Source organism: Trichechus manatus, unplaced genomic scaffold (genome assembly GCF_000243295.1).
Source record: "Trichechus manatus latirostris isolate Lorelei unplaced genomic scaffold, TriManLat1.0 scaffold00016, whole genome shotgun sequence".
In the NCBI taxonomy this organism is placed as follows: Eukaryota; Metazoa; Chordata; class Mammalia; order Sirenia; family Trichechidae; genus Trichechus; species Trichechus manatus.
Window position 1 is genome coordinate 7,478,906 of NW_004443952.1, and position 27,416 is coordinate 7,506,321.

At 53.9% G+C, this 27,416-nt stretch overlaps 1 protein-coding gene across 1 annotated transcript in view; it reads right to left on the minus strand.

Annotated features, from left to right (window-relative positions):
- The window catches only part of COL27A1 (collagen type XXVII alpha 1 chain), a 153,447-nt gene extending 130,588 nt beyond the window's left edge, over positions 1-22,859 (minus strand). The window contains exons 1-4 of the mRNA XM_004372133.1: positions 22,413-22,859; positions 16,015-16,085; positions 9,912-11,695; positions 1,126-1,179 (exon numbers count right to left, since the gene is read on the minus strand). Of these exons, the coding sequence (XP_004372190.1) occupies positions 1,126-1,179; positions 9,912-11,695; positions 16,015-16,085; positions 22,413-22,474 (1,971 nt within the window). The 5' untranslated portion in view covers positions 22,475-22,859. The remainder of the gene's footprint in view (positions 1-1,125; positions 1,180-9,911; positions 11,696-16,014; positions 16,086-22,412) is intronic.
- Positions 22,860-27,416: the final 4,557 nt, after the last annotated feature.

Here is a 27,416-nt window from a genome sequence, read left to right on the forward strand (position 1 = left end):
GTGCAGATGCTGGAGGGCACAGGAAGAGTTTGGGGACAGGCGCAGACCACGGGGGCTGGAATGCTAGGTCCAAGGGCCTCATCCTGATCTCAGGCCTCAAGGTCCCAGGGCCAGCAGTGTCCGCGATACCTAAGTGGTCCCTGGCTCTGGACGTGAGCTCCATGGAAGCTCTGAAGCCAGGAGGAAATGCTGCTCAGACAGCAGACTCCAGAGCCCTGGGCCCAGGGAGTCCAAGGCCAGGTCTGGAGGGAACTAGGGCTCAGGTAATTGCATAACCAGAACCATCCGCTGGGTCCAGACGAAAAATATGTCCCAGGCAGTTATCTCTGTCAGGGCCTCGCCAAGCACCCTGTGTGGGAAAGGCTGATTCAGCCTGGGCACAGATGCACCATGGGTCTGAGCCCTCTTGGGAGGGGGGTGAATTTCCCTCCAAGGGAAATCTCAAGGGTCCCAGCATCTGGTTAAGAGGCTGGGTTCGAGTCTTGGTTTTGCCATTTCCTGGATGCTCAGTTTCCTCATTCCTAAAATGAGGATAATCACTTTGGTCCATGGGGGCTCTGGCACGTGCCAGGCACAACACATAGGGGTTGTTTTCACGACCAACTTTGCTGTGCTGCCCACTCTGAGGCTTAGCTTAGCCCTGCCAAGCTAGCCTCCAGCCTCTGGTTGAACCTCCAAGCACAGGGAGCTCAGCCCTCCCTAATACAGCCCGTCCCATTGCCTAGGTCACCATCCCTACCCTAGGATGGCCCTGCATAGATGGGAAGATGGCTGCAAGGGCCATGTGCTCCCAACTCAGCTTTTGTCCTGGACAAATGCCACAGCCCATCAGCTCAGGGGATGTGGTCTTCAGGAGCACCTCACCAACCCCAGACTGCAATGGGCACCACGCACAATGCCAACCGACACCCTGCAGAAGGTCATCACTGTCCCATGCCATGTCTGTCCACAGCACCCTCCCTCTAAGAGCACCAAGCCCATCCCCAGTGGACAAAGTGGAAACTGGAGGTCAGAGAGGAACAGGGAACAGCCTGTGGACATACAGCAAGGCTGGGATTTCAGGGGCAGTGGAATGAAGGTCAAGGAACCAGCCAGAGCGCCGAAGGACAGTGCGTGATCACTTACCCGAGGCCCTCGTGCACCAGAGGGTCCAGGTGGCCCAGGCAGTCCAGGGGGACCCTGAAGAGAAAGTAAGAAAACAACATCAGACAAACTGCAGCAGAGAATGGGTTCAAGCAGTCATTCAACAAACTTGTCTGGATCTCTGGGTACAGAACCCCATTGCTGAGAAAAGGCAACTCCTGAGGTCCTGGCCCTGAGGAACTCGTATGCTTTGGGGGTTTCAGACCTTTGCACCTGCTGTTTCTCAGTCTTTGAAGCCCTCATCTTTTTTCACCCACTAACTTAGGATGTCACCTCCTCCAGGAAGCCTTCCCTGACCCCTTCTCCAAGTTGGACCAAGTTCCCTTCTCTCCTCTACTTTAAAGGCCACGACATTATTTGTCTGCATGTAAGCCCTTCTGTCCCACCAGACCACGGTCTCCTCAAAGGTACCAGTTGGGTATGAATTATCTCTCTATCCCCAGAGTCATCTCTCTAGCCCCAGGGCTCAGCTAAATGTTTAATAAAATAAGACAAAAACAGACCTCAGAGTTCAGCCAAGTTCTCTACAGAGCCAGAGCAGAGACGGGACTTGCCCAAGGTCCTACTAAGCATCTTTGCACCACGGAAGGAAAAAGAGTGTAGCATAGAGATTATATGCAAGGGCTTTTGAATCACAGAGGCCTAGGTTCAAATCCCAGTGCTGCCACTTACCAGCTAGACTTGGGCAAGTTCTCTAATCAGCTTGTGCCTGTGAAATGGGGGCAATAATATCCTCCTCCTAGGATCATCATGAGGATGAAACAAGAGCTAGTAGTAAGTGTTTAACACAGTGCCTGTTATAACTGGCACTCAAATGTTCCATCCGTACCACCAGCCTTCATCACCGTTCCCCTAGCTCCTGTAACGGCCCTCTCATTTGTCCCCCAGCCTGTCTCCTTCCCCTTTCCAGCCCTCCTCCACACAGCCTTGTTCATCTCCCCAAGGCACTCCCTGGCTCAACAACATTTAGAGGCTCCCCATTTCCCACAAAAGAAAGGCCTAGCCCTGCAGCATGACATTCAAGGATCCCATATCTGGACCCGTCTCTCTGAAGGGAGGCAGCCAAACACGCTTACTAAACTGTGGGCTGGCTTGTATTCAAATCCTGGTTTTGCCACTTAATAGCTGGGGACTTTGTGTAAGTCCTTCAGCCTGCCTCGGCTGCTCTCCTTTAAAATGGGCCCAATAGCTACTGCCCCGTCTACTTCGAAGGAGTGAGTGAGGATTAACAAAGAGCCTGGACGTGAAGCGCTCAACACGGAGGCTTCAGAGGAAGCCAGGCTTTCGAGGATGTGTGAGGCCTGGGGAATTCATTTGTTTCAAATAACCATCAACGAGATTCCAGGTTTCCTGCCCAGAGTTAAAATCAGTGTTGAAAACCCAGTACGATTTGGCTGGTAATTAATCCAGATCTCATGCTGGGCAGCCTCTGCTCACAGTTCTGGCTTATGAATGCCACGTGCTTGCTCATCCATGAATAAAAATCAGAGGAGAGATCCAGACAGGCAGATATGGGCACCAAGGTCCCAGGGTCACTGGGAAAGAGCCCTGGACAAAGGGTGGGGGCCATTTCCTGGACCAATCAAATTGATGGTAGCCTTCCAGAGCTCAGGTGGCCAGGCTCTAGTCTCTACGTCCAGTCCTGCAAGTTTGGAACTCAGGGCCAGAGTACTGCCCACTTTTGTGGTTGGCTTTGGTGGGGAGCAGTTGCATATGAGTGTAAGACTAGGACCAGAGTGCAAACCCCACTTACTAGCTCTGTGACTCAGGGCAAAAGCCTCTAGTCTCTGAGCCCTCAGTTCTTTAACTGTAAGATGAGGATAGTAAAAGCATGTAGCCAACAGATAACCTATAAAAAGTGAGCTCCTGGAACTTTCCTTACTCAAAATTTTAAGCCACCCTCCTTCCTTTCTGTTTTTGGGGGAGAACAAAAGATGCCCCTTCCCAGAAGGCCCTCGTTGACCCAATTCTCCCATGTGACCCAGAATTAAAGGGAAACACTGGGGGCTAAGGCTAAGCATCCGGGTAATGGGGATTCAGTGGTAGAATTCTCAACTTCCCTGTGGGAGACCCAGGTTCAATTCCTGGCCAAAGCACCTCATGTGCAGCTACCATCCATCTGTCCACGGAGCCTTGCGTGTTGCTATGATGCTGAACAGGTTTCAGTGGAGCTTCCAGACTAAGACAGACTAGAAAGAAAGGCCTGGTGATCCACTTCCAAAAAATCAGCAAATGAAAGCCCTATGGATCACAGCAGTCCTATCTACTACAACTGATAATGGGGATGGTGCAGGGCCAGGCAGCATTTCACCCCATTGTGCATGGGGTCACCATGAGCGGGAATCCAACTCAATAGCAGCTAACAACAGCAAGGCTAGGCATCACTGTAGGTGTTGTTATCATTACTGTGTTCTTTCAACAAAGTGAGAAACTAGAGGGAGGTTTAAAGAGGCAAAGTGACTGGCCCAAGGGCACACAGCTAACAGGAAGTAGAATCTGGATTCAAAGCCAGGACCATCTGACTTTTCCCCTACACAGTGCAGCTTCCACACTTCTAGACAACCTTGGTCAGGTGTGTCTCGGACTAGGTGTGACCTTGGGTAAGTCCCTTCCCTCATAGGCATCTGTGAAATGGACATCCATGGAACCTTCCCAGCACCAGCATTTCCTGAGCTGCAGGGCAGGGGGTGACTTCCTCCTCTAGGGTACCAGGCTGGAGAGGAAAGGCGAGATCATTTCCATCTCACAAAGGAGAAGCCAGGCCAGAGGGGTGAAGTGGCTTGTCCAGGATTCCCAGGCAGGGACAGGCTCTGTGGGTGTAACTCCTTCGTGGACACTGGTGAAGTCACAGCTGTGGAAGCCTGGACGCTACCTCTTGGCATTTCTTTTACTCCAGAAACAGTGGTGTCCAGGCTGGAGTCTGACCTCATCCACAACATCTGCAAAGCGACTCTAGTGCCAGTTGGGACCCACGGCATGGCCTGGTGTTGTCAGCCCACGGCCTGACTGCTTGACATGGCGGCCCAGCCCCCACTGCGGCCAGCCAATCCCAGACACACCGCCAACCTAGGCTGGGCCCCCAGCTGCCCTGCTGTAGCCCCAGACCTGACCCTTCCCTGCTCTTCCCCACTCAGTGCTCACTTTGTTAGTGGCTGAGCGAGGGCGGGCGCCCCCTGCCCCCTGCCCCCTGCCCCCCTCCCTCGATCCGAGACCCTGCCTGTTCTCCATGCAGTGGAAAAACGCTGCCATTTCTTTCCAGGGCCCAAACCCTGTGCGGCTGGCTCTCGGATGATTCACGAGGCCGGGGTGGTATTTTCCACTCCATGCTGCAAACAACGGGGCCTCTGAGAGGGCCCAGAGCTGAGGGGGAGGGCAGCGGGGGCTGCAGGCCTGTCTCGGGGAGGGGGAGGAGACCAGGGCTTGGGGCTCACAAAAACCGTACCATGGAAACATCCAAGCAGCCCCTCTGGGCTTCCCCCAAGGGTCCCAGGCTCGGACAGCCAGGCCCAGGGGAACTCCATCCCATGGAACAAGTCCACCCTTGTGTCCAGCTGCAATAGCCCATCTGCCTGCCAAGCCTTGCGCAAAGAAATAAGTCCTGGCTGGCACCTCCCTGGCAGTGAGCAAGGGGAGATTTCACAGGCCTGGGATTTGGGAGACCAGAAGCCAGTCCCGGGTGTGCTGCTAAGTGCCGTGGGATGCTGAGCAATGGCCTTTTGATCTCTGGGCCTCTGCTCCCTGTCTGTAGCCTGGGATCTCAAAGGGCCTCCCATCTCTGACCATCTGAATCTATGATTATTCCCAAGAATAGTCACAGGAGGTGGAGGGGGCAGGAGAGAGGAGCCGAGCCTTCCCTGGTCTCTGTCCTAAGGAACGACCTGCTGGAACAAAGCCCTTCTGGGTGTAAATCTAGTTCTGCATGGCCTTGCATGAGTTACTTCATCGCTCTGGGTCTCAGCTTTTCCGGCTGTAAAATGGGCATGTACTACTCATCTTTCGAGATAATGTGTGTGTGCTGGTTATTCTCCATCCGTTCCCCAGATCCATTCTGGGCCCTGGGAAGCTGACCTCTGAGACTGCACCCTGTGACTCCCTTGCCCTCTGGCTTCTGGCTGGGTATGGCCAGTACAAGGCCCCAGCAAGAGTCTGGAGTACAGAAGGAGAGAAAGGATAGGGTATTTATCCCCCGCTCCCTCCCTGCCTTGCTGTACTTTGGCAGCAGCTATGCTCATCTACGACCCCAGCTCCTGTCAGGAGACCCCCTCCTCCAGGGTTTTAATTCTCAGGGTTCTGGTAACACCTTCCCTTCCCCTTGGACCTTCAGGTCTGAGTGTAGGAACAGTTTTCTGCTGTTGCTAGATCCCCATGCGCTTCACTGGCCCCTGTTGGTTCCTTTGATGCTGCCCCCCAAAAAACCTGTTACCATCAAGTCTATTCTGCCTCACGGCAACCTCATGTGTTACAGGGTAGAACTGCTCCATAGGGTTTTCTTGACTATAATCTTTATGGAAGCAGATTGCCAAGCCTTTCTTCCACAGCACTGCCGGGTGAGTTTCAGCCACCAAACTTTAGATTAGAGGTCAAGCACAAACCATTTGCGCCATCCAAGGACCTTGATGCTGCCTGCACCTCTGTAAATGTCCCTTCCTTAAACTTTCCTCCATTGCCCTGTTCCCTGCCTGGAGCACAGCTTAGCCCAAGGTGTGGCGCATAGTAGGTGTTCAAAAATGGTCTGCTAAAGACAAAGCAAAACACCCCTTCAGAGGTTCTGGGTGATACCCGTGTTAGAGGTGAATTTCTCAAGATCTAGTCCGGATTTATAACCACAAAAAGTATGTGACCCTGGGGAAATTAAAAGACGCCCTTCCAGCATGCCCGGGGATGGGGCTGCTGGGAGGAGACACGCAAATGGAAACACATCCAGAAATTGTGAGAGAAGCCAGGGGTGCAGAGGGGGAAAAGGTGGGGGAAGTTCTGCCCCACAGCCCCCCCAACCCACCTGACATTTGTCACAACACTCTGAGCCATCTAGGCTCGCTGCTATCCCGGCTCCACTAACTAGTCCCATGTCAGTTCTAGGGCCTCGGGCTCCACAAGAAAAACTATTTTCACAGCACAGCTCTCCAAGCAAATGTGAGATTGTGTCCAGCCCCTCCTGGGTCTCTTAATTCAGCAATGTCCCTGTTCAACATCCACCAACAGCGCATAATCACAGTCACGAAGATCCACTAGGACCCAGGTCCTAGTGCTGGGTGCTTTACATCCCTCATCTTGCTGAATCTATCCAACAACCCTATGGGAAGGTGGGTGGTACCATATTCCCGTTTTACAGAAACAGCCTCAGAGAGGTTAGGTGACTTGCCCAAGGTTACACAGCACCAGGCACCAAGAAAGCACTCAATAAACATTTGTTGAAAGAGTGGATGGATGGATAAGAGAATGGTTCAACCCCAGCTCGTTCCAACTCCAAAGAATGTGTGCTTTTCCATTCCCCATAGCCTCCTTACCCCACTGGCAGGAGAGTTCTGTGTAACCTCAAGGAGCCTGGCCTGGGAGTCAGGATCAAATTCCTTCATTCATTTCCCAGATAGTCACAGCGCATCTGCTATGGGCCAGGCCCTGAGCTGGGTCTCCTGACTCTCACAGCAAGCTCATGCAAATGCCAGCGGCCTGATCGTGAATAAATAAGGCCTTGACTCGCCTCCTCCCAGGCGTGGAGCTTCTGTGCAGCTCCCGTGCAGCCTCTGTGAGCAGCAGCCTCCACGCCCCAGCACACCCGGGGCCAAGCTCAGCTTTTCCATGCTCCCCCTGCGCCTGGGGCTCCCACAGAGCCTCCTCACTCAGTGGCTACTACGCTGGCCCGCCTCAGCCCCAAGCTATGTCTCAGCCTCTCCGGCTCCTCAAGAACCACACAGAACAGGTACACACACGCAGATGCGGTCACTGCACTGCCTCGGGCACAGAAAGGTCCCCACAGGAATTTCTAAGGAGGGAGCTCTTCCAATCCCGATCAACAGACCAGGAGACTGGGCTCCAGGGAGATAAAAGAACTTCCCCCAAAGTCACTCAGCAAAACTACATGCCCAAGACGGCCTTGGAGATCAGCTAAATTGCTTCCCCTCTATTGCAGCTTTATACGCAAAATTCTCATTTCTGTCCTCTAAACATGGGAGGTGGGAGCGATTATTATACTACATTCTACAGAAACTGAGGCTCAGAGTGGGCCAAGGTCACAGAGCCAGTAAGTGGTGGAGTCGGGATTTGAACCAGGTCTGCCATGTCCCCGGGCCCTGTGCCCCAGATAGCATGCCTTCTGCTCTACCGGGTTTAAATGCTGAACGTATGGGTGGCCCTTCACAACAGGGGACAGAAAGAACACAAGTTCACTTTACTCAAAGATGCCACTTCAATTATACCAGTTCTGGTATGTAGGGAAAATAAATGACCAGTTTTCCACACAGTGGACTGGACAAAGCTTCTTGGTCCCTACTGGAGTGAGGCTAGGATCCAAGCTGGGGGGAGGGTAGGGAGATGAGATAGCGTGGGGAAGGAGGCCAGGATGCCACCCTGGCAGGTCAGGGGCTGGAGAAGCAGGAAGAGCCTTGGCCCTCCCTGGAAGTCAGGGACCCGGAGCTGCACCTCAGCGCCTGCACGGACATGCCAGGTGCCCTTGGACACCTCACTGTGTCTCTCCAACTCTGTTCTCTCATCTGTACAGTGGGATTATCACACACACCCTGCCCTCCTCACCCAGTTCTCTTGAGGTCCCAAAGAGCGATGCCACACGTGCAGAAGTAGTTTATAAACTTGACAGGTTGTCAAAACAGAAGATTCTTTAGATATTGAGCCTTTCCTCTGAGGCCAGGGATAGGGCCTGGCTCATCTTCATAGCCTTCCCCAGCCCTCAGAAGGTGGACACTCAGTAGGGTGGAATGGATGGTGCTTGTCTTGGGGTACAGAGCTGGGGTACAAGCCTCAGCTCTGCCACCTACGTGCTGTGTGGCCTTGGGCATGTCCTAGCCCTCTCTGGACACAGTCTCCAGTCTCCCCACCTGCCCAGTAAGGGAGGTGGAACAGAGAGATCCCAAAGGATCAGTGGCGTGGACAGGTTGACTCTTGGTACCTCCCTTGGTGATGGGGGGAGCTCAAGGAGGTGATCTGGCAGAAGGCATCCCCTCATCCTGACCCAGAGCATCAAGTCACAGGGAAAGTATGTGGCTCAGACACGTAAAGGCAGATTCTACACCCTAAATCACCTCTGCTGCTCCCGATCGTCTGGCCTGGACAGCCTTCCTCTCTTTCCACACCACACGCAGCCTCGGGAAGCAGGGCTGGCCTCCTCCCCTCTGCGGTGTGCTGAGGTCGAGACCCTGCAACTTAAACCACCCTCTGTTGGGACAATTCACCCTCTTTTGACCTCACAGGCCAGTGAGGCCAGCACGCATGCAGCTGGGGGAGCTGAGCTGTCAGGGCCCAAAGGCACCTGGTGCCTGGGCGAGGCAGCAGCTTGCAGGGGTGAAAAGGTTTCCTCGTTCTTTCCTCGGGAAAGTGGCAGTTCCCAACTCTCTACTCTGCCAATTTCAAAACACAGGACTCGAGTGAACACTGACATAATTGCAAAGCAATGCACACAATTTCCATAAGTTGTACAATATGGTTATAATAAAAGTGGACTCTCGGTCCCCTTGGAGACAGGCTGAATAAATATTATTCCTAATGATTACTAAAACTAATTAAGTGCATTTGGAAGGCTCAGGAACTTCCAGCACCCGCCACTGTCTTCTCTTTGCAGGAAGCCTTAACCTCAAGCACTAAGCCCTGTGGCAGACCCCGCCCCAGGAAGGAAGGGAGAAGAGAATCGTGCAGTGGTCCCCTCCAGATGGGAGGAGAAGAGAACAGGGGCCAAGTCTTCTGGGAACTCCACTCTACCATTCCCCACCCGGAGGAACTGGTCTCCAGCTGTGGAAAGGTCATTGCCCGTGGAGACAGTCCCAGGCAAGGCAACGGCATCAGTCCTGAGACCCTCTCCTATACATGGAATGTTCTTTCTTTCTCCAGCCTACCCTGACCTTCCTCTGTCCCAAACTCCTGTACCAGGGCCACAAATCAAGTGAGTACAGGCACCAGGCAGGTAACATGAATGAGTGGGACGGACAGGTTGGAAGGCACAGAAAAGTGGGTCCAGAGCTAACAGGCATGGGCGTGCCCTGCCTAAAGGGGCAGCTGGGCTCAGCCACAGCCTGAGGTCACTGCATCTCCTCACTTTGTAAGAGAAGCTGGTCTTCTACAAGAAATCTCTCACATTTTTTAAATGTTACTAACTGATTAATTTTTTTTAAAAAAGAATGCTGCATGTGCCAAACCAAACATATCCAGGGCTACTCGTGTGTGACCTATGTCCAGCACTCCCAGACAAGCTGATGGAACAGAAGTGGCTCTGCTCCCCAAGGCAGGGAGCCAGGCTTTGGAGGCTGCTCAGCTGCTCCCTCTCAGTGTAACCAGGGCAAATCAGCTCATCGCTTTCATTAAGCCGCTCAGCATTTGCAGTCAAGTTATCCCAAGGGTGCTCATCACCTGGTGGTAGACACCAGACCTTTGCCCACCCATGAGGATCACAAATTGGAAGCAGAGGCAGAAAAGCGGGGAGACCCGGGTTTGAGTTCCCTGCTCTGAGTTGCTGTTTCCCCCGCCCTCCCCAGGAGCACTTGAGCAGCCCACTCGTCACCCACACGAGCTCTAAGCAGCATACAGACCCTGCCCCATCTTACCGGCAAACCACAGTCTCCCTTGGGCCCTGGAGGTCCCATTAGCAGGGAGAAAGGCGTGGGCCCCACCAGGTAGAAGAACGAGTAGCCGCTGCTCGTGGGCCAGGGGCTGGAGGACTGGAATCGCGCCGGGGCCGGTGCTGGGGCCAGAGTGGTCTGCTGACTGGGCTGTCTGGGGCTGGGCTGGGCTGCTGGGTTGTTCATCGAGGCATCCCTGGCTGTCTTCCCAGGTCTGAGAGGAACAGGCCCCCAGGGGCTGCTCTTGGGTCCAGCTTTCTTCGCAGCTTCTGATCCAGTGGGCCTCTTGCTTCTCGCAGGGGTTGAAGCAGGAGTGAGGGAGGGAGGTGACCTTCTGGGAGTTCTGGTGCCTGAGACTAGAAGCGCCACTGTGGCTGACGGCTGAGGGGTCCTGGTAGAGCCAGGACTGGGGGCAGGAGACAGGGGCAAAACTGTGGGATGGGGCAGTTTGCGTGTACTGGTACGGGCAGTGGCTGGCTTACTGGTGTGACTGGTCATCTTGGCCTTGGTCTGAGTCACTGTGGGAAAGAGTTTTTTGGAGGAGACAACAGCAGGAGGTAGGGGCCGGGAGCTGGGAGGTGGAGGTCTGGGTGTTCCGGGGTTCCTTTGGGTCAGCCCCACTGTGGGACGGAAGACTTTGGCAGGAACCAGGTGGGAAATGGGTGACACTGGCTTCTGGGTGGATGGGGCTGGCTCTGGAAAGGAAGGTAGAACTGCCTTCTGGGTGGGACGTGGGCTTTTGACAGGCACAACTGGAGGAGAAGGGGTGGAAGGCTCAGCTGGGAGACTTTTAGGGATTTTGGTGTCTGTGTTCTTCCACAGTATCTGAGCAGGTGGAGCTGCAGGGCGGAGAGTTCTGGCGGTGCCGGCCCAAGAGGCTGGGGGCACAGGAGGAAGCAGCTGACTGGCCAACAGCTTGGCAGGTGACAGTGGGGTCCGGGCTGGGCCCCCCACTGTGGCACTCTGGTGAGGACCTATGATGCTAGTCCTTAAGGGCTTGGTGGGCGTGACGGGCGCCACAGTCACCTTAGCCCCCTTGCCTGCTGGCCATGACCCCAGAGCTGGGGCGACAGTGGTCAAGTTCCCCAGGCCCAGCAGTGGGAGGTCAGTCTGGAAGGTGAAGGAGGAGCCAGAGTCCCGAGGGAAGACGGGTCCCAGCTGGGGCCGGTATGTGTCAGCCTGTCCACACTGCTTCTTCAGATGGGTACAGTAATTGTGGGCAACCTGCGTCACAGGGTAGATACTGAACTGGCACAGGGCGCCTTCAAACTGCACCGCATGTGGGCTCATCCTCCCAAAGATGAAGGAGCCCTCAGGGTCAAGCATTGGGTCCCTGTGGAAAGGCAGCGGGACAGGCACCCGGTGCTGCCCACAGGCCGTCACCAGGGTGACCGTGCGGCCACGGAGTTCAAGGGCCAGGTGGTGCCAGCGCCCATCATGCACGTTGAGGTCGAAGGCCACAGAGCGCCGGGGCCCCAGGTGGACGACCATCTTGCCAGGGAGGAACTGCAGGCCCAGCTGCAGCTTGTGCTTCCGGCTGTGGATGGCGAAGAGGAAGGCATGGTTCACCCGATGGGAGCAAAGGCTCAGCACCAGTGCCAGCTCTGTGCCCAGGGCGGCAGGAATGACAGAGGCCGTGGGCGCCTGGAGCCGGACCCGCTGCGTAAAGATGAACCCCAGCTGGAACGGAATGACCCCCAGGGGAGCGGGGCTCCGGCTGCCTGCCACCTTCGTCCCGCTGAGGCCCAGCCGCCAGAGGACATCCACATCTGGAGAGGGAGGGAGAAGAGGGCATGGTCAGGACTTGCTCCAGCCCCAGACCCCCCCAATCCCCAGGTGGTCAGACAGTGAGGACAGTCCACCTACAGCTACCTGGTTATTTATTCATTCAACTAAAAATAATGCTGCACCATGGTGGTGACTAAAGAGTGTAGGGCTGGAGCCAGACAGCTTGGATTCCAGTGCCCATTCTGACTGCATGACCTTACATACTGCAATTAAAAACAGACTCTGGAGCCAAACTTCTTGGGTTCAAATTCCAGCTTGCCTCTTTCTAGTCTTATGACTTTAATGCCTCGGTTTCCCCACCTATTAAATGGGATAATAATAGTACCAACCTGGGAAAGATGTTGTGAAGATTAAATGAGTTAACATATTTTTTTAAAAGTGCCTGGCACAAAATAAGCGCTTTAAAATAAAAACCACCACCTGTCTGTCACTTTTTCATATTGTGGTGGCTTACATGTTGCTATGATGCTAGAAGCTATGCCACCGGTATTTCAAATATCAGCAGGGTCACTGTTATGGATTGAATTGTGTCCCCCAAAAATGTGTGTCAACTTGGCTAGGCCATGAGTCCCAGTATTGTGTGATTATCCACCATTTTGTGATCTGACATGATTTTCCTATGTGTTGTAAATCCTACCTCTATGATGTTAATGAGGCAGGATTAGAAGCAGTTATGTTAATGAGGCAGGATTCAATCTACAAGATTAGGTTGTGTCTTGAGTCAATCTCGTTTGAGATATAAAAGAGAGAAGCAAGCAGAGAGTCAGGGGGACCTCATACCACCAAGAAACAAGAGCCAGGAGAATAGCACATCCTTTGGACCCGGGGTCCCTGCACTTAGAAGCTCCTCGACCGGGCAAGACTGATGACAAAGACCTTCCCCCAGAGCCAACAGAAAGCGAAAGCCTTCCCCTGGAGCTGGCACCCTGAATTCAGACTGTGAGAGAATAAATTTCTCTTTGTTAAAGCGATCCACTTGTGGTATTTCTGTTATAGCAGCACTAGATGACTAAGAGAGTTACCCATGGTGGATAGGTTTCAGTGGCACTTCCAGACTAAGACAGACTAGGAAGAAGGGCCTGGCAATCTATTTCCAAAAATTGGCTGATGAAAACCCTATGGATAACAACAGTATAGTGTCCCACATAGTGCTGGTAGATGAGCCCCCAGATTGGAAGGCACACAAAATCCACGGTGGCCACAACAATGGACTCAAGTACACCAATGATCGTGACGATGGCGCAGGACCAGGCAACATTTCCTTCTGTTGTTCATGGGGTCGCCATGAGTCAGGGCCGACTTGACAGCAACTAACAACAATACTAAAAATAATGATAATCACCAAATGCTAGCGCTAGGAGTTTTAGAGTCTGCTCAACCTAGGACTTGTCTCTCTTCTCTCTTCCTCAAACACTGGCTTTTCTAGGAAGCTGTCCCATAAAGGAGGGACCAGGATGACCATTTTGGAAGTGTCACTGGAGCTTGGTTGGGATGTCCAGGTAGCCTGACTGGTTTCACCACCTCCTCAGGAACCCACGCAGTCCCCTTGCCACCCCTGAGCTCTCTCTTGGGCCGGAGCAGGCTGGGGGAGCTGCTGTCTGCACAGCAGGGAGGTGACATTTCCGCTGACTCCTCCTTCTATGACTTTGCAGAGGGTAGGGGAAGTAATCAAAGCATCCTCACAACCTCTGTCCTCTGGCGGAGTGTTTGGACATCTGACCATGATCTGGCCAGGTCACATCCGCCCAGTAATTATGGCAGCAGCACTTGCCGGAGCACAAGGAGGGCTTCCAGGGCGTTAACGGAAAGGCTTTCTGACCTTGCCCCTCGCCAGGTCACTTGAGCTCCTTGAGTTGGCTGAGCTGCCAGTGTCTGCAAAAGCCAGCTCCTGAGCTCCATCCAAGCAGGGTAAAGCCAGCGCCAGAACCAGGGTCTGGGTCAAGTTCTCAGGCCCCTCCCCTGAGCGCAGCGACCGAACCCAGTGCTGAATGCTCTCTCCCTTATCACCTGGGGCAAGGTGTGCATTAGAGGAGGGGCGCTTTGGGCTGAATGCAGCACTTGGCACTTAGCAGACCCTCAGTGGACAACTGCAGAATGAACGGGCAGATGGATGGATGAATACATGGATGGACAGATAGATGGGCTGCGGGAGAACTGAGAACCTGGGTGCCGGCAACACAGCATCACGGTTCCTGCCACAGCAGGATTGGGAGTCAGAAGGCAGTGCTTTAGAGCCCAATAAGAACCACCCGTGAGCCTCTGAGACTCAGTTTCCTCGGCTGTAAAATGGGGCTAAGAGTGCCCACATCATAGCATTGTGGGGAGGATGAAATGGTCATCTTCCTCATCCGCACCCAAGCCCTGAACCAAGTAACTGTTGGGGACTTTCTTCCTGACCTCTGGGCCTCTAGAGCTCCAGGTTGCTGTTTCACGTTGGCTTGGAGTGAAGAACCTTATCCCCGCTCCCACCCCAGGACACATGGGCCTTCCATTTTCCCCGCAAATTTCTCCTTCCCATCTTTTCTCCCTACCCCTGTCTGTCTCCAGGTTCTAAGGTGAAGTAAACCACGGCTTACAGATTCTCTTAGTAGTATTATATCTTCTATGCTTTAATCACAGAAACCCTCTTATGATCATAAAATATTATTCACTGTAAACAATTTTAAAAGTGGAAGGAACCACTTGGTTAAGGGAGGGATGAGGGCAGGAAGCCACCTCCAGCCACACCCCACCCCCAGGCCTGCACACATCCCTCCCCACACTAGTTTACAACTGGCTTGCAGCTAGCCACTGGCCCAAGGAAAATCCCAACTGGACAGGCCAGGTGGCAACAGTGAGGTTTCCCTTCATCCTATCTGGGTGGGCTTCAAAGCTAAAGCCAGCCAGTCTCCAGTGCCTCACCCCACCCCACAGACTGTCTGCAGCTAAGGAGCAAAACCCCAAACTCTGATATCTAGAGCTGGCAGAGATGGTCAGCGCTGAGCTTCTGTGAGGCTCTGGCCACTGTGGGCCCCAGGGAATAGGGAAGGGCTGTTCTCGCCCAAAGTTTTAAGGTTAATAAAATATTTAACAATAATAACAAAAACTAGTATTTATTGAGCACCTACTATGTACCAAGTGCTTTACATGCGTTATCTCACTTGATTCTCTCAACAACCTCCAAAGCAGGTACTGTTTATTATCCCCATTTTATAGATGAGGAAACTGCGGTTCAGAGAAGTTAGATGTAATAACCTGCCCAAGGTCACACAGCTTGCGAAAGACACAGCTGGGATTTGAACCCATGACAACTGGTCCCAGGGTCCTTGTTCTTAACTACTGTGCTATACTGCTGAAACTGCTCATATTTTATTCTGAAGCCAGGTAGTTGCAATGCAGGGTGGAGACATATCCAGAACCTCCCCAGGGACAAGGAGATATGGGACGGGGAAGTGAATTCAGCCCCAATGCCAAGATGGAAGAACCCAGCCAGCTGGCCCCAGCAAGATCCCTTTATTACATAAACCTGGCTCCACGAAGCTCCTGCCTCTCCCCAACCCCCTAGTGCCTGACTCAGGACTCTGGACAGCTGTTCACCTACTTTGTAGGGGAAACAGCAAGTTTGGAAAATATGACATTTGCACAAAATGTTGCCAGGCAGCGGGAGTCTCTTCCGGCATGGCCCTGCCCTCCCAGGGGCCCAATCCCTGCCTAGCAGCAAGTCAGACCACAGAGGCTCTGAGTGCCCTGCTGCCTGCCCCTGCCCTGGCGGGGCGTGGGGAGCAGGGGGAAGGGCGGGTATTTTGAGAGGCATTGTGGCTGTATGACAAACAGTTGTGGGAGAGGTTTCCATTTCTACGGGGCAGCCGTGTAACCAGCCCACCACCGCCCCGGCCCCCTGGACAGCTCCTCCAGGATTGGAGAAAGCAGGATCTCAGGGCAGAGGAAGGCGGGGCCGCAGGCTTGGGAAGCTACAGTTGTGGTCTTACAGCCTCCTCTCAGCAGTCCCAGAGTATCCATTTAATATATGGGGACAATGAGGCTTATTGAGCCAAAGTGTCTTAATCAAATTCTGCCCCAGACAGGAGCTAAAGGATCACCCTTCCACAGTTCTGCACTGGGCCCTTCCTACCCACAACAAAACTTCAAACGTTATTCTTTCAAGTCCAAAGAGAATTTGCCAGTGATCAGCTCCATTCTACTGATGGGAAAACTGAGGCATTAAGTCCCATTAGAAGCACGGATATCTGCTGTCCCTGAGTACTCAGGCCCCTTCTGTCCTCCCTTGCCTCCCCCCTGGACAAAGAGAAGAGAGAATTACCTTCAGGAGTTCCTTGGGTGGAGGCCAGGTGACAGGCAAACGAGACGATGATCCAGGCAAAGAGAAACCCCCTAGAGACCAGGAGACATGAGCATCAGCTTCCACCCTTCGGGCCCAGATCCGGCCGCGGGGGGAGAGGGGGATGGGGCAGAAATGACTGGCCTGGCCCCGTCCCACCTCAGCCTCACTCATGGGAGGGCTGGAGGAGAGGTGCAGGGTTCTCAGACCCTACCAGAGCAGGCCACACCCCCAAGGCCTACAGGCGCAGCCTTTCCAGACAGGACCTGCTTACAGTACAAACATAACCATTTTCCTCCTCCAGCACTCACAACTCACTTTTTACAGGTCAATAAGTTAAGTTCACAGAGCAGGGAGCCATGGGGAGAAGAGGCCCAGTGTCCAGCTGAAAATCTGCTGACCCACTGGGCAACAAGGGCAAGCCCCTCTCCCTCTCTGGGCCTCAGTCCCCCTATCTGTGCAATGGCCTCATGATTTTGAGACCCTTCCAGGGCCCCAGCCAATGGGCTGCAGGGCCAGGGCCAAAAGGTCAGCAGGGAGACCAGTCTGACCTGCTTGGATGACCAGCTTCCTGAAAGGGCAGGAGAGTTGAGAAGTCACTTTGCAGACCCAAGGCAGGGAAGGGGAGAAGACCCCTTAACCAGGACCAGGACTGTGCTATGGAAGCTGCCCATCTGGCTTTATTCTGATGGAAAATGGGAGGAGAAGAAACAGAGGTGACGGAGGAGGAGCCAGCCTGACCCGGGCACAAACCTGGCACTTTGCACAAACCTGGCACTTTGCTTACCAGCTGTGTGGCCCTAGACGAGTCACTCAATGTCACTGAGCCCATGTCCTCCTTGGCAGCATGGGCTGACACTCCCTATCTGGCAGGACAGATGTGAGGATTAAATGAGCCCACGCATGTCAAGGGCTTCACCTGGCACCAGCCCCAGAAGTGCTGCATAGAAGGTCCCTGCTGCCCCCACACTCTAGGGCCAGGAAGGGTTAATGCTCTGCTCAGTGGCTCCTGCCAAGATGGGCAGCAGCAGCGCTCCGATGTCATCTTCCTGTGGGAGCAGCCACCACCGACACCTGAAGCCACCCGGGGCATCTGATCCCCAGGCGGGCAGAGGGGAGGGCGGCACGTGGCCAGAGTCGGCCAGGATGCAGACAGAGAGAGCAGCACCAGGCGGGCCATGAGGGCTATGTCTAGGATGGACAGGTCTGGGCTCCTCCCAAGAGGGAAGCTAGGATGCTGGGGGGTGGGGGCAGGAGTGTGCTCCTGGAGAATCAGGTAATCCAGGAAAAGTGTCAGCCAGGGTTGATGTCTGGGGCCCTGGGTTCTTCCCAGGCTCCCTGGGGACCTCGGAGGACAAGCTCACACCATCTGTTGGCCTACCCTATTTTCAAAGTCAATAGCAATTATGATCAACAATAACCCTGGCCCGGGCACTGTGGAAGACACCAGTGGTTACCTACCCACAGCCACCCCCACTACATGCTTGTTTAGGTGGGCATGGACTTCAGAGGATTTTGGATGAATCTGGCCAAGTCTAAGCCAATTCTGGCATTTCCATTCACCATGCCAGTGGATGTTTGTAGCATAGGAATGAGACGCACATCTGGCCAATGAGATGTGAGGAGCTCCTAGGGAAATGTTTCAAAAGGACAGAGAGAAGGTTTTCTTCTGGCCCCTTTACATTGTTAAATGAGTATACAGTGCTTGGAACTGTTGCAGCCATGTTGTGCACTGAGGTGACTAGGCCCTGAACTACAGCGAACTTGCAGAGGATGACAGAACAGAAACATAGAAAGAACCTGAGTGTTTGACACTGTTGAGATGCTGAATTAATGAATCCTGGTGCTGCTCTTCCATGAGGACTCTTGATATGAGAGGTAAAAACTCTGTTGTTTAAGCCATGTTGAGTTCAGTCTTCAGTGACTTGCAGCATGAGGTAAACTTGCTGAAATAGCACTCAAATGCTGATGGTGGTCCCTCGAAAGCCTTCTCCAGCCTCTGGGTCTTTGCAGATGCTGCTGCCATGTCCAGACACTGCTCCTTGCCTGGTCAGTTCTCACATATCTGTTAGATCCCAGCTTGGATGTCACCTCCCCCAGCCAGCTGCACATACCCCACCACAGCAGGTATGGCATGTGTGGTCACTGCCTATTTCCTTTTCTAGACTAAGTCTTTGAAGGACAGAGACCATGTCCATACTGTCCACTCTTACATTCCCAGCATCTACAGGTTCAGTATATTTTTGCTGAGTAGATGAATACTACCTGGCATTATAGGACTCTGGACTTTAAAATATGTCTCCCTTACTCTAGCAGGCTTTTTCCAGGGCTGCTCCTTCCTCGCCCTCTCTAATCTGCTGCCACTCTGTGAGAGTTCCTTTTTCACGGGGCCTTTCCTCCCTGCCTCCATGGGCCTCACCTCCAGCCCACCACCAGCAACAACTAAAGGTCAGAGTGCCTAGCTTCCCTGGGGTTGCTGGATAGAAGGACAGAAGCTGCGCTCCCTGGCATGACTTGCCTACCTCTGTCTTTCCTGGAGAGATGTAATAAGCAGCTTTGTTTAATTTGACAAACGGCAGAAATGGAGGCTCAGAGAAGGCAGGTAATTCCTCAAGGTCACCCTGGGTAGGGTCTTGGTTCATAAATTCTTCAGTATTATTTCCCACATTCACCAGATAGGTTGGGAAAGAGCTGTCTTTTGCATCTCAGTCTTGGTGGTTTTCAAAGCACAATCGCATACAAAGGTTCTGAGAAGTCCTGCAGTAAAGAAACTGGTTGCACTTCCTGTCATTCTTCATTCCCCAAAATTAGAGGACCAGGGAACTCACTTTTCCTCAGAATGCTGGCTAAATCTCCTCAGAAGACACTGCCCTCACTTCATCCTGGCCTTTTCCCGGAGCCAGCCTTCACTCCGTGAGTTCCTCACTGTACTATGTCACAACCATCCATCTTAGCGTGTTTCTCAAGCTGATAAAGAGAAGCGAGGTGGTGAGGAGAAGGGGCAAGAACCACACGTGTCCTCAGTCAGTTTTTCTGGCTGCTGTCGTTATTCCAAGTTGACTACTCCAGAGAGAATATGAAAGGAGATTAGGGGGGAAATATTTTTATTTCCTAAAGGTCAGGAGAAAGACTCACAGGGAAGACGGGATCAGAATCTTCTCTTTAATGAAGCCTCCTAACGCGTAAGTTCTAACTTGAAATTTTCAGCCCTGAAGGTTTGTTACAAAAGTATGCATCCCCCATTCATTAACCCGGAACAAATGCAACTGGCCTTGCAACTGGATTTTGTGTGTACTTCACCCATAAACTTCCAAATTATTGAGCATATTAGAGTGGGAGAAGGTCCTTAGAGATCATCTAGGGAGCAGATTCTAGTCCCATCCCTCATTGTAGAGATGGGAAACTGAGGCCCAGAGAGGGGAAGTGACTTGTCCAAAGCCACACAGCCTGTCAGTGATACACATCATTGCTACCACTTAAAAGACAGTTGTGTTCATTTGACTGTCTTGTCTCCCATGAAGAAGAAATTGGAGGCTTGTAGAGACTTCCTGCTTGCCAGAGACCAGAATCCCAGCTTTCACCAACAAGAGGAGAGATGAAGCCTGGGGAGCCAACATACCATCTAAGCTCCAGGCCTGGAAAGTTGGCTCCCGGAGGGAGGCCCTGCTGCACCGTTTTCTCCCGTTCCAATTCTGTTTAGGCTACTGCTAATAACATTCAGTGCAGACACTGGCTTAAGCTTTGTTCTTCCAGACTTCTGTTTTTACTGCTGCCTCGTGGGCCTTGGCTCGGTGAACCCAGGGCTCCAGCATGTCGGGAAGACCAGAGAACGGGGGCCAGGGAGGGCAGAAGGCAGCACAGCAGAGGCCACAAGGAAGGGAGCCTGGCCTTGGAGACACAGCCTGGCCACTCAGCCCTCCAAGAAGGGAACCCAGGTGCTCCTGTTCCCTGCAAAAGGCCTCTCGGTTGCTACAGCTCGCAGTCGATTTAGATGGTTCTTCCCCTTCTTGTTACCTGGGAATACCCTGGATCTTGCAGACCCCTGCCATAGCTTGAACTTCGCTCAGAGCTCAGAGCTGAGACCCGATGGAGGGAGCAGAAACACAGATGAAGGCAGCCCTGTGGACTCAAAGCTTGGCTATGTTCCCATGGGAATAAGCTGGGAAGGGGCTGCCTGGGGAGACACAGAGTGGCAGAGTGATGGACGTGTCCCACCTGCCTACACAGACTGATGAGGTTCTATGTGCCGGGACGGAAACGCCCAGGCGCCCTTCTTCACACCTTACACCTTCTCCGTGGGAACACAGAGAGGTCATCTGGCTGGACAGGATGCAGCCCAGAACTTTCCCATTGACTCACATATCCATTCAAGACAAAGTGAAGAATAATAAAAATAACAGCTGTCATTTATTGAGTACTTACTGCGTGCCAGACACTGTTCTAAGCCCTTTACAAGCATCATCCCATTCATCCTCACAAAAACCCTGCTAGTTGGGAAACTGAGATGCCCATTTTGCAGATGAGAAAACCGAGAAGCAAAGAGGTGAGTGGCTTGCCCAAGTTCACAGGACAGAGTCAGGAATTAAACTCAAATCTGACTGATTCTAAAGATCCGTGTCCTTTCTGTCCTGCAACTTGGTGTCCCACTGATATGTGAGTGTCTTCACTGTGACGCCCTACCACCAACTGATATGGCACTTCCATGTGCCAAGCCCCAGGCTGTGGGTCCCTAGACATAGAGATAGGGGAGAGAATATTCCAACAAAGTAACTCTTGCACAGGAAGGGTGTGCTCAGAGAGAGACAGAGGGTGGTCACAACACTTGGAGGGCAGGCCCCTTCCAGTGCGTACCACCAGGGGGTCTGGTGGCTATGGAGCTGAGCCCAGAGGGACAGCAGGGCATGTGGAAGCAGAAAGAGGGAGGATGTTCTGAATATAGGGGGGAAGGGAGAGGAAGGAAGAGGTCAAGGATGTGCCCCATAGACAGCCTCAAGGAACCTGGTCTGGGAGAGGTGCAGGGAGCAAAGCTGGAAGGCACACTGGGGCCAAAGGGCACAGGATCCCGGCAGTGCAGTGGTGAGGGAGGCGGGGAGACAGGAGAAGGCAAAGGTTGGGCCTCAAGGCAGTGTGACTGCCCACTTGCCCAAAGTTTGGGCCTGCTATGGGGTGCTTGCCTGGCACCACTTTTTTGCCTGACCACTGGCATCTGCCCTGGCACAGGGTCTTCTGGAGAAAATGAGTCAGGCAGCATGCTCACTGGTGGTGGTGGTGGTATGTGTGTGTGTGTGTGTGTGTGTGTGTGTGTGTGTGTGTTGCGGTGGGGGGGCGGGGGAATCTCAGCCTGCCAGTTGTTTCCAAGACATGGGGAAGAAGGGGGGCATCATCCCCCTGATTCCAGCCAGAGGGGGCAGGGCATGGTGGGGAGGGTGGGGCTACAGCCCTGACTAGCCTCTTGGGGGTGTCCTCCTGGTCCTGTGCTTCTTGGGACAATGTGCAAGAGCCACAGTCCACAGGGTCTCCAGGGCTGCTCTTAGCCTCTCTCACCCCCACACACCTACACTCAGTGACTCGCTCTTGCACGTGCTCCCTCTCTCTTACAACTCGAACTCCACAGGCTGGGGATGGGAACCTCTGGCACAGCCCCTCCTTGGGCAGTCCCTGCGCCCCCCACTTCGGTGTCCACATCTGTACGATGATGGGCTGGGCTTGGTGACCTCCCAGAGCCCTTTCTGCTCCGACATGCTAGCTTTTATTTTTTTCTCTCTCATACAAGGGAAAGAAACAGGACCTGAGACCCCCAGACAGGGAAACACTAAGACACATAGACCCAGACAGACACCTACACACCAAGATTTCCAGAACCATGGGGCGAGCACAGACACATACACACATTCTGAGAGAGGAGCAGAACTGGAGATCTGGAGATCTAGAAAGTTGCGGACAGTATCACAAGAACAGACAGAAACAGAGCCACACAGGCTCAGGACCTGTGGTCACCAAGACATCAGAACACACTGAGACATCGAGAAGCGGAGACCCCTCCTCCAGGCATCCAAAACTTCCCCCTCCAGCACCCGCCGCCGCTCCAGGCGCCACCATCCACCCCTACTCCCTGACCCCGGGGCTGGCCCAGCACGGACCCTCCCCAGCTCGGCCCTCGCCCCAGCAGGGCTGGGCAGCCCCATCATCGCTCGCCAACCTTCGGCGGGGCTGAAGGCGCAGTCCGTGTTAACCCTTGGCTGCCCGCCTCGCGGGGGCGCAGGAAAGGACAGGAAGCTGACGTTCCGCTGGAAGCGTCCAGCGCGGCAGGGAACCCCAGCCATCCCCGAGGCTGGAGCAGCAGGAAGCTGGGCAGGGGGAGTCCCCGAGTTCTTACTCACCCCCCGCGCACCGCCGCCGCCGCCGCTGTGCCTCGGGCCCCCAGCGCGGATCCCGCTCCCATGGCAGGCCCCTACTTCATGCTCCCGAGCCCGGGGGGCAAGTGTGGGCGCGCCCCATGGGGCCGCCAGCCCCCTGCCCCGCCGCGCCAGGCCGGCTCAGAGCGCACACCCCGCGCGCCCCCAGCGCAGCCCCGCGACTCGCAGTGCCGGAGCGGGCCTGCAGCGCGGCCGGGGCCCCGTGGGCGCCCGCAGCAGGCCCATGGTCCCAGGAGTCCGGGAGCCGCGCTCGCCCCTGCCTCGCTCTTCTTCTGCTTCCACCGAAAAGGAAGAAGAAGCAGGGAAAGAGGGGAATGATCAAACTTTTGGAGGCAGGCTGCTGGCGGTCCCCGGAGGCTGAACAAGGCCCGGCGAGGGCGCGCGAGGGCGGTGGAAGCTGCCTCCCCGCCGGCCTGGGGGAGGAGAGGAAAAGGAAGGATTTGGGGGAAATGAAGGCGATTTAAAGTCTCGGCCCGCGGCGGCTCTCCACCTTCCCTCCTCCCCGCGCCGGGCCTCCCTCTGCTGCCCCCTGCTGCCCCCTGCTGGCCAGAGCCGGGGACACAGCTTCCGTCAACCCACTACAGCCCAGATGGGACACCACCCTCCGCCCCTGGTAAAGATGGGGAAACTGAGATTCACAGAGAGGAAAGAATTGGCCAAGGCTACACAGCAGGAGGATCATAGTTCTGAGATTCGGACTTCTGGCTTGTGAGGCTGGGGCTCCCGGAGTTGGAGGGTGGAGTAGAAAGAAGGGGATAGATTCTACCCCCGAAAGGAACCTGGGAGTTCTAGGGACAGAGCTGGAGCCAGGACTTGGTATCCGGACTCCAACGACAGCCAGGGTTCTAACTGCCCACCCCCCACCCCCCCCCCCCCGCTTCAATCCCCACCCAACTACTGCCGCTCCCAGATTCAGAGAGCCCTGGAAAACAGACTTTCCTGGGCACGTAGTGGAGGGGCTTGTTAAATGTTGGTCACCTTCCTTTTCCCTCTCCCTTCAGTAAGAAAGGGGAGTCTTAAGGCCCCCGAACCACGAAAACTTGAGCAAAGACATCTCGGATCTCACTGAACAGCACACCTTGCCCGGCTGCAGACACCAGGACAAATTCTCACACCCGAAACCCCCGTCCGAGTCCTAGCACTAGAAGCCCTCTCTGTCTCCACTTCACAGGCAAACGGACTCTCATACACATTCCCTGGCGCACATACACATTCCCACACATCCACACTTATCCCAAACTCAGACACATTCATTCACGTGTAGGCACAGCCTCACACTCTTTCTGGGCCATACAAACCACACTCCCCGGTGTCTGGACTTGGGCGCACACCTCGACCCTACACACGCAAGACGCATACACACTAGTGTTTATACACACACAAATGCTCACTAGCCTGGTCAGATACCCTCTACGTACACACCCGCGCGCACACTGCACACACACCCCCACGTGCACACACCCTATGTACACCCCTAGGTGCACACAGTCCTCCACGAGTACCCACCACATGCATGCATACACACACTCACTCCTCGCAAGTGTATCCCCTTTCCCATGTGCACACACCTCTGCGCACACACCTCTGTGCACACACCCCGGAATCCCCAGCGCTCCAGGGAGCCTCCGGGCACTTACTGGGTCCTGAAGTGCGAGGCTGGCCGGTCGGTCCTTCCTCGGGCGCCTAACGGCATTTGTATTCATGGGTCCCCGCAGCCCCGGGCACGGGCGCGGGGGCGGGGGTGCCGGGTCCCCTTCCCTAAATGGGGCGCTGGCGCGCGGAGCGCAGCGGCGCCGGGAGGGGCATGGGCGCGCAGGGCTGCGCCGCCGGCCCGGTCCGCCTGCGCTCGAACTGCGGCAGCTCTGCGTCCTCCGACTCCGGCGCGGGCTCTGGGCACAAGGGGTGGCTCATAGGTGATGGGGCCGCGGCGCCCACCGGGCCTTTTGAAGTCTCCGCTGGGGGCGGGGAGGGGGCGCTGAAGGAGGCCTTTTAAACCGAGGCTGTACGCGGGCTGGGCAGAGCAAGGTGTCTGGTTTCAGCAAACTTTGGGAAAAGTCCCAAGCCAGAGGAGGGAGGGGAGCGTGTACAAAAAAGAAAGAAAACGAAGCCACATAGTTGTGCGCTGCTTCCTGCAGGGGGCAGAGCACCCGTGGCTGCCAGGAGGGAGGCCCTGCGTGGTGTTGAGGCACCTCAGGTGGCTGGACGGTGCGCAGAGCCCCCCCACCTCACGCCTCCACTTTGAACCTGGGTTCTTAACCTCCACGTGGACTAGCGCAAGGAAGTGCAGGAACACCCAAAACTGTGTACAAATTGTGCACGGTCCTGCTTTTTTCTGGGGAGAGGAGCTACCGTGTTGCTCAGGGTCTCAGAAGTCTACAGCTGCTGAAGTTGACTCACAGTCTAATCGTAGCTGATTTTTATTGATCAGCCTATTTTGTGCCAGACAGATCCTATCTTTATTTAAAATTTTGATATTTTGTTCCTTGTGGATTTTGCATTAACCTTTTTTTAATATTGCATTAAAATATTATGTCTCTTGATTACTCAGAGTTTTTCTGACTCCCCAAATGTTTTGGGTCTTCATCAGCCTCACACTAGCCAGGCTCTGTGCTAAGCACTACCTTTTGAGGGAGGCCCATTATTATCCCCATGTACATCTGAGGAAGCTGAGCTTCTGAAAGATTAAGTAACTTTTCTGAGATCAGTAAACTGGTAAGTGGTGGAGGTGGGATTTGAACCAAGGTAATCTGACTCCGATTTTCTGTATCTGGGCATGATGGTCTAAATCTTAGCCTTTAAGGGGTTCTAAGCAGATCCTTGCCGGCCTCCCCAGCTTCGTGGAGGCTCCCGTCTCCCTGATGCTTGGATGTAGACACTGGACAAGTTGGACTACTTCCAGGCCTTTGTCCATGCTGTTTCCTCTCTGGTCCCTCCTCTTCCTCGTTTCTGCCTGTTCACAGCCTGTTTGTCCTTCTAGGTGCAGCTCAAAGCTCACCAGACTCTGGTTAGCTGCTCACTCTGCACTCATACTGTAATACACATCACATGGTGTTGTCATTGTCAGATCCATCTCTGCGCCTCCACACCCAGCATGGAGCCTGGGACACGACAGATGCTCAACCCACTGGTAATTTAAATAAATTTGTTTATTTAACTCCTACAGTGTACAAGCCCCTGTACAAAGCTCTGAGGGAAGTGGCTCAGTCACTATGGGAGCAGGGACAAAAACGTTTGCACATGGTCCTGCCTTATGGGCACACAGATGTTTGTAATGTGGATAGAAGACACACACAGTAACATGAGTTAGTGAAGAGAACCAGGATGGGAGACCTCAGACACCTGCCACGTAACGGAGAGCCTCCTGTAACTGCATAATGATAATACGAGAGAATGTTATAGATATTACCAAAAAGATAGAGATCAGTTGGATTGTCAAGCAGGCTGAAGAGTGGAAAGAGAACTAGGGAAGGCTTCTAGGACCAGGTGACATTTTAGTCCTGAAGGGTGTGTTGGATTTAAATATGCAGTCGTGGGAGAAGGACATCTCAAGAAGAGTCACAAAAGGCCAGGAGGGTAGAGGTAGATTTCAGGCAGATTTTGAAGGAGGGATGAGGGGAGCCCAGTGCAGAAGCCATCCAACTCCTCCCACCACACCATGCGGGTAACACCATGCAACTCACTGGCCACAAAGCCATTTCCAGGTGATGGGATCATTTCCTCAAAGGTCAGGCAACAGGTCAGTGGCTGAGCACCAAGGCCTTTTCGAATCTCACCCACACATCTGAGTATGCAATGGTCAGCCCTGCTCCACTGAGAGCAGCCCAAAAGACTCCTGGCAAACCCCTGGGGAGCTCAGAAAGATTGAGGGCACCCTCCTGGGGCATCACTGTCCCCATCTGTAAAATAGGCACATCAGACATGATCATCTTCATGGGTTATTTGAACTTGGGAGTCTATGAGTTTGTTATTCAACAATAAATCCAACTTAAATAATTATTGAGGGCCCACTGCATTTTGCTAGGTTCGAGAGGGAAATGAGGCACATGGCCTTCCAGAAGCTCATGGTTAGCTGGAAAAAGAAGACATGACACTAATAAGAATTCCAGGGAAGGTACCTTGTTTCCTACCTCTGCTGCCTTCATAAATCCACTCTTTCTGCCAAGTAGGTTCCTATCACAGAGCCAGTGACAGAGTATGAAAAGTTCTGATGGAAATTGGGGCTAGAAGAGACCAGGGTGCTGCCCACCTTGTGAAAGGGACCAGGCGCTCACTAACCAGTCCAATGGGGGCCTGGGAACTGGGTGGACAGGGAACTCCATGCCCACACAGACATTTCAGAGACAAGACAAAAGGATGGACATTTCTCACCTGGTGAGGACTTTCAGGAGCCACATAGTTTGCCCCTGCCCAAGCACCTCAGCCACAGACCCTTTGCTCCCTGAAGCACATCTGCCTGAAGAGAAGCTATTTATCCCAATAGCCTCAATGGCAAACATACAGCAGGTGCTCAGTAAATGTTTATTGTGAATCAATAGGTGGAATCTTAAACTGCAGGACAGAGGGTTGCAAACTGCCCAGGCATCAATTCCTACTGATTCACCCATCAAGCATTTTCTGAGGACCCACTGTGTGCCAGGCTATGCTTCCTCTTCTGGAAGTGCGATCGTCTGGTGAAGGAGGCCAGCAAGGAGATAGACAGCTAACGAAGGTCAGAAAGTCCTGCCTCAAATCATACTTGTTTAGCAGGTACTGCAGAACTGGGAGGGGAATTCGAGTCCCGTGTACTAGTCCCCTAATCTTCCCAATGCCCCGCACTGCTGGGCACACAAGGGCAGGTCTTTCTGTAATTTGGGGGCCCTGAGCAGTGCACAGCATAGGCTGTGCACACAATACATGTCTAATAATAGAGTCATTCATTCCCTGGTTGCTCAGCCAATAAGGAGATGCTGCTGGGCACTGGGCCCTGAG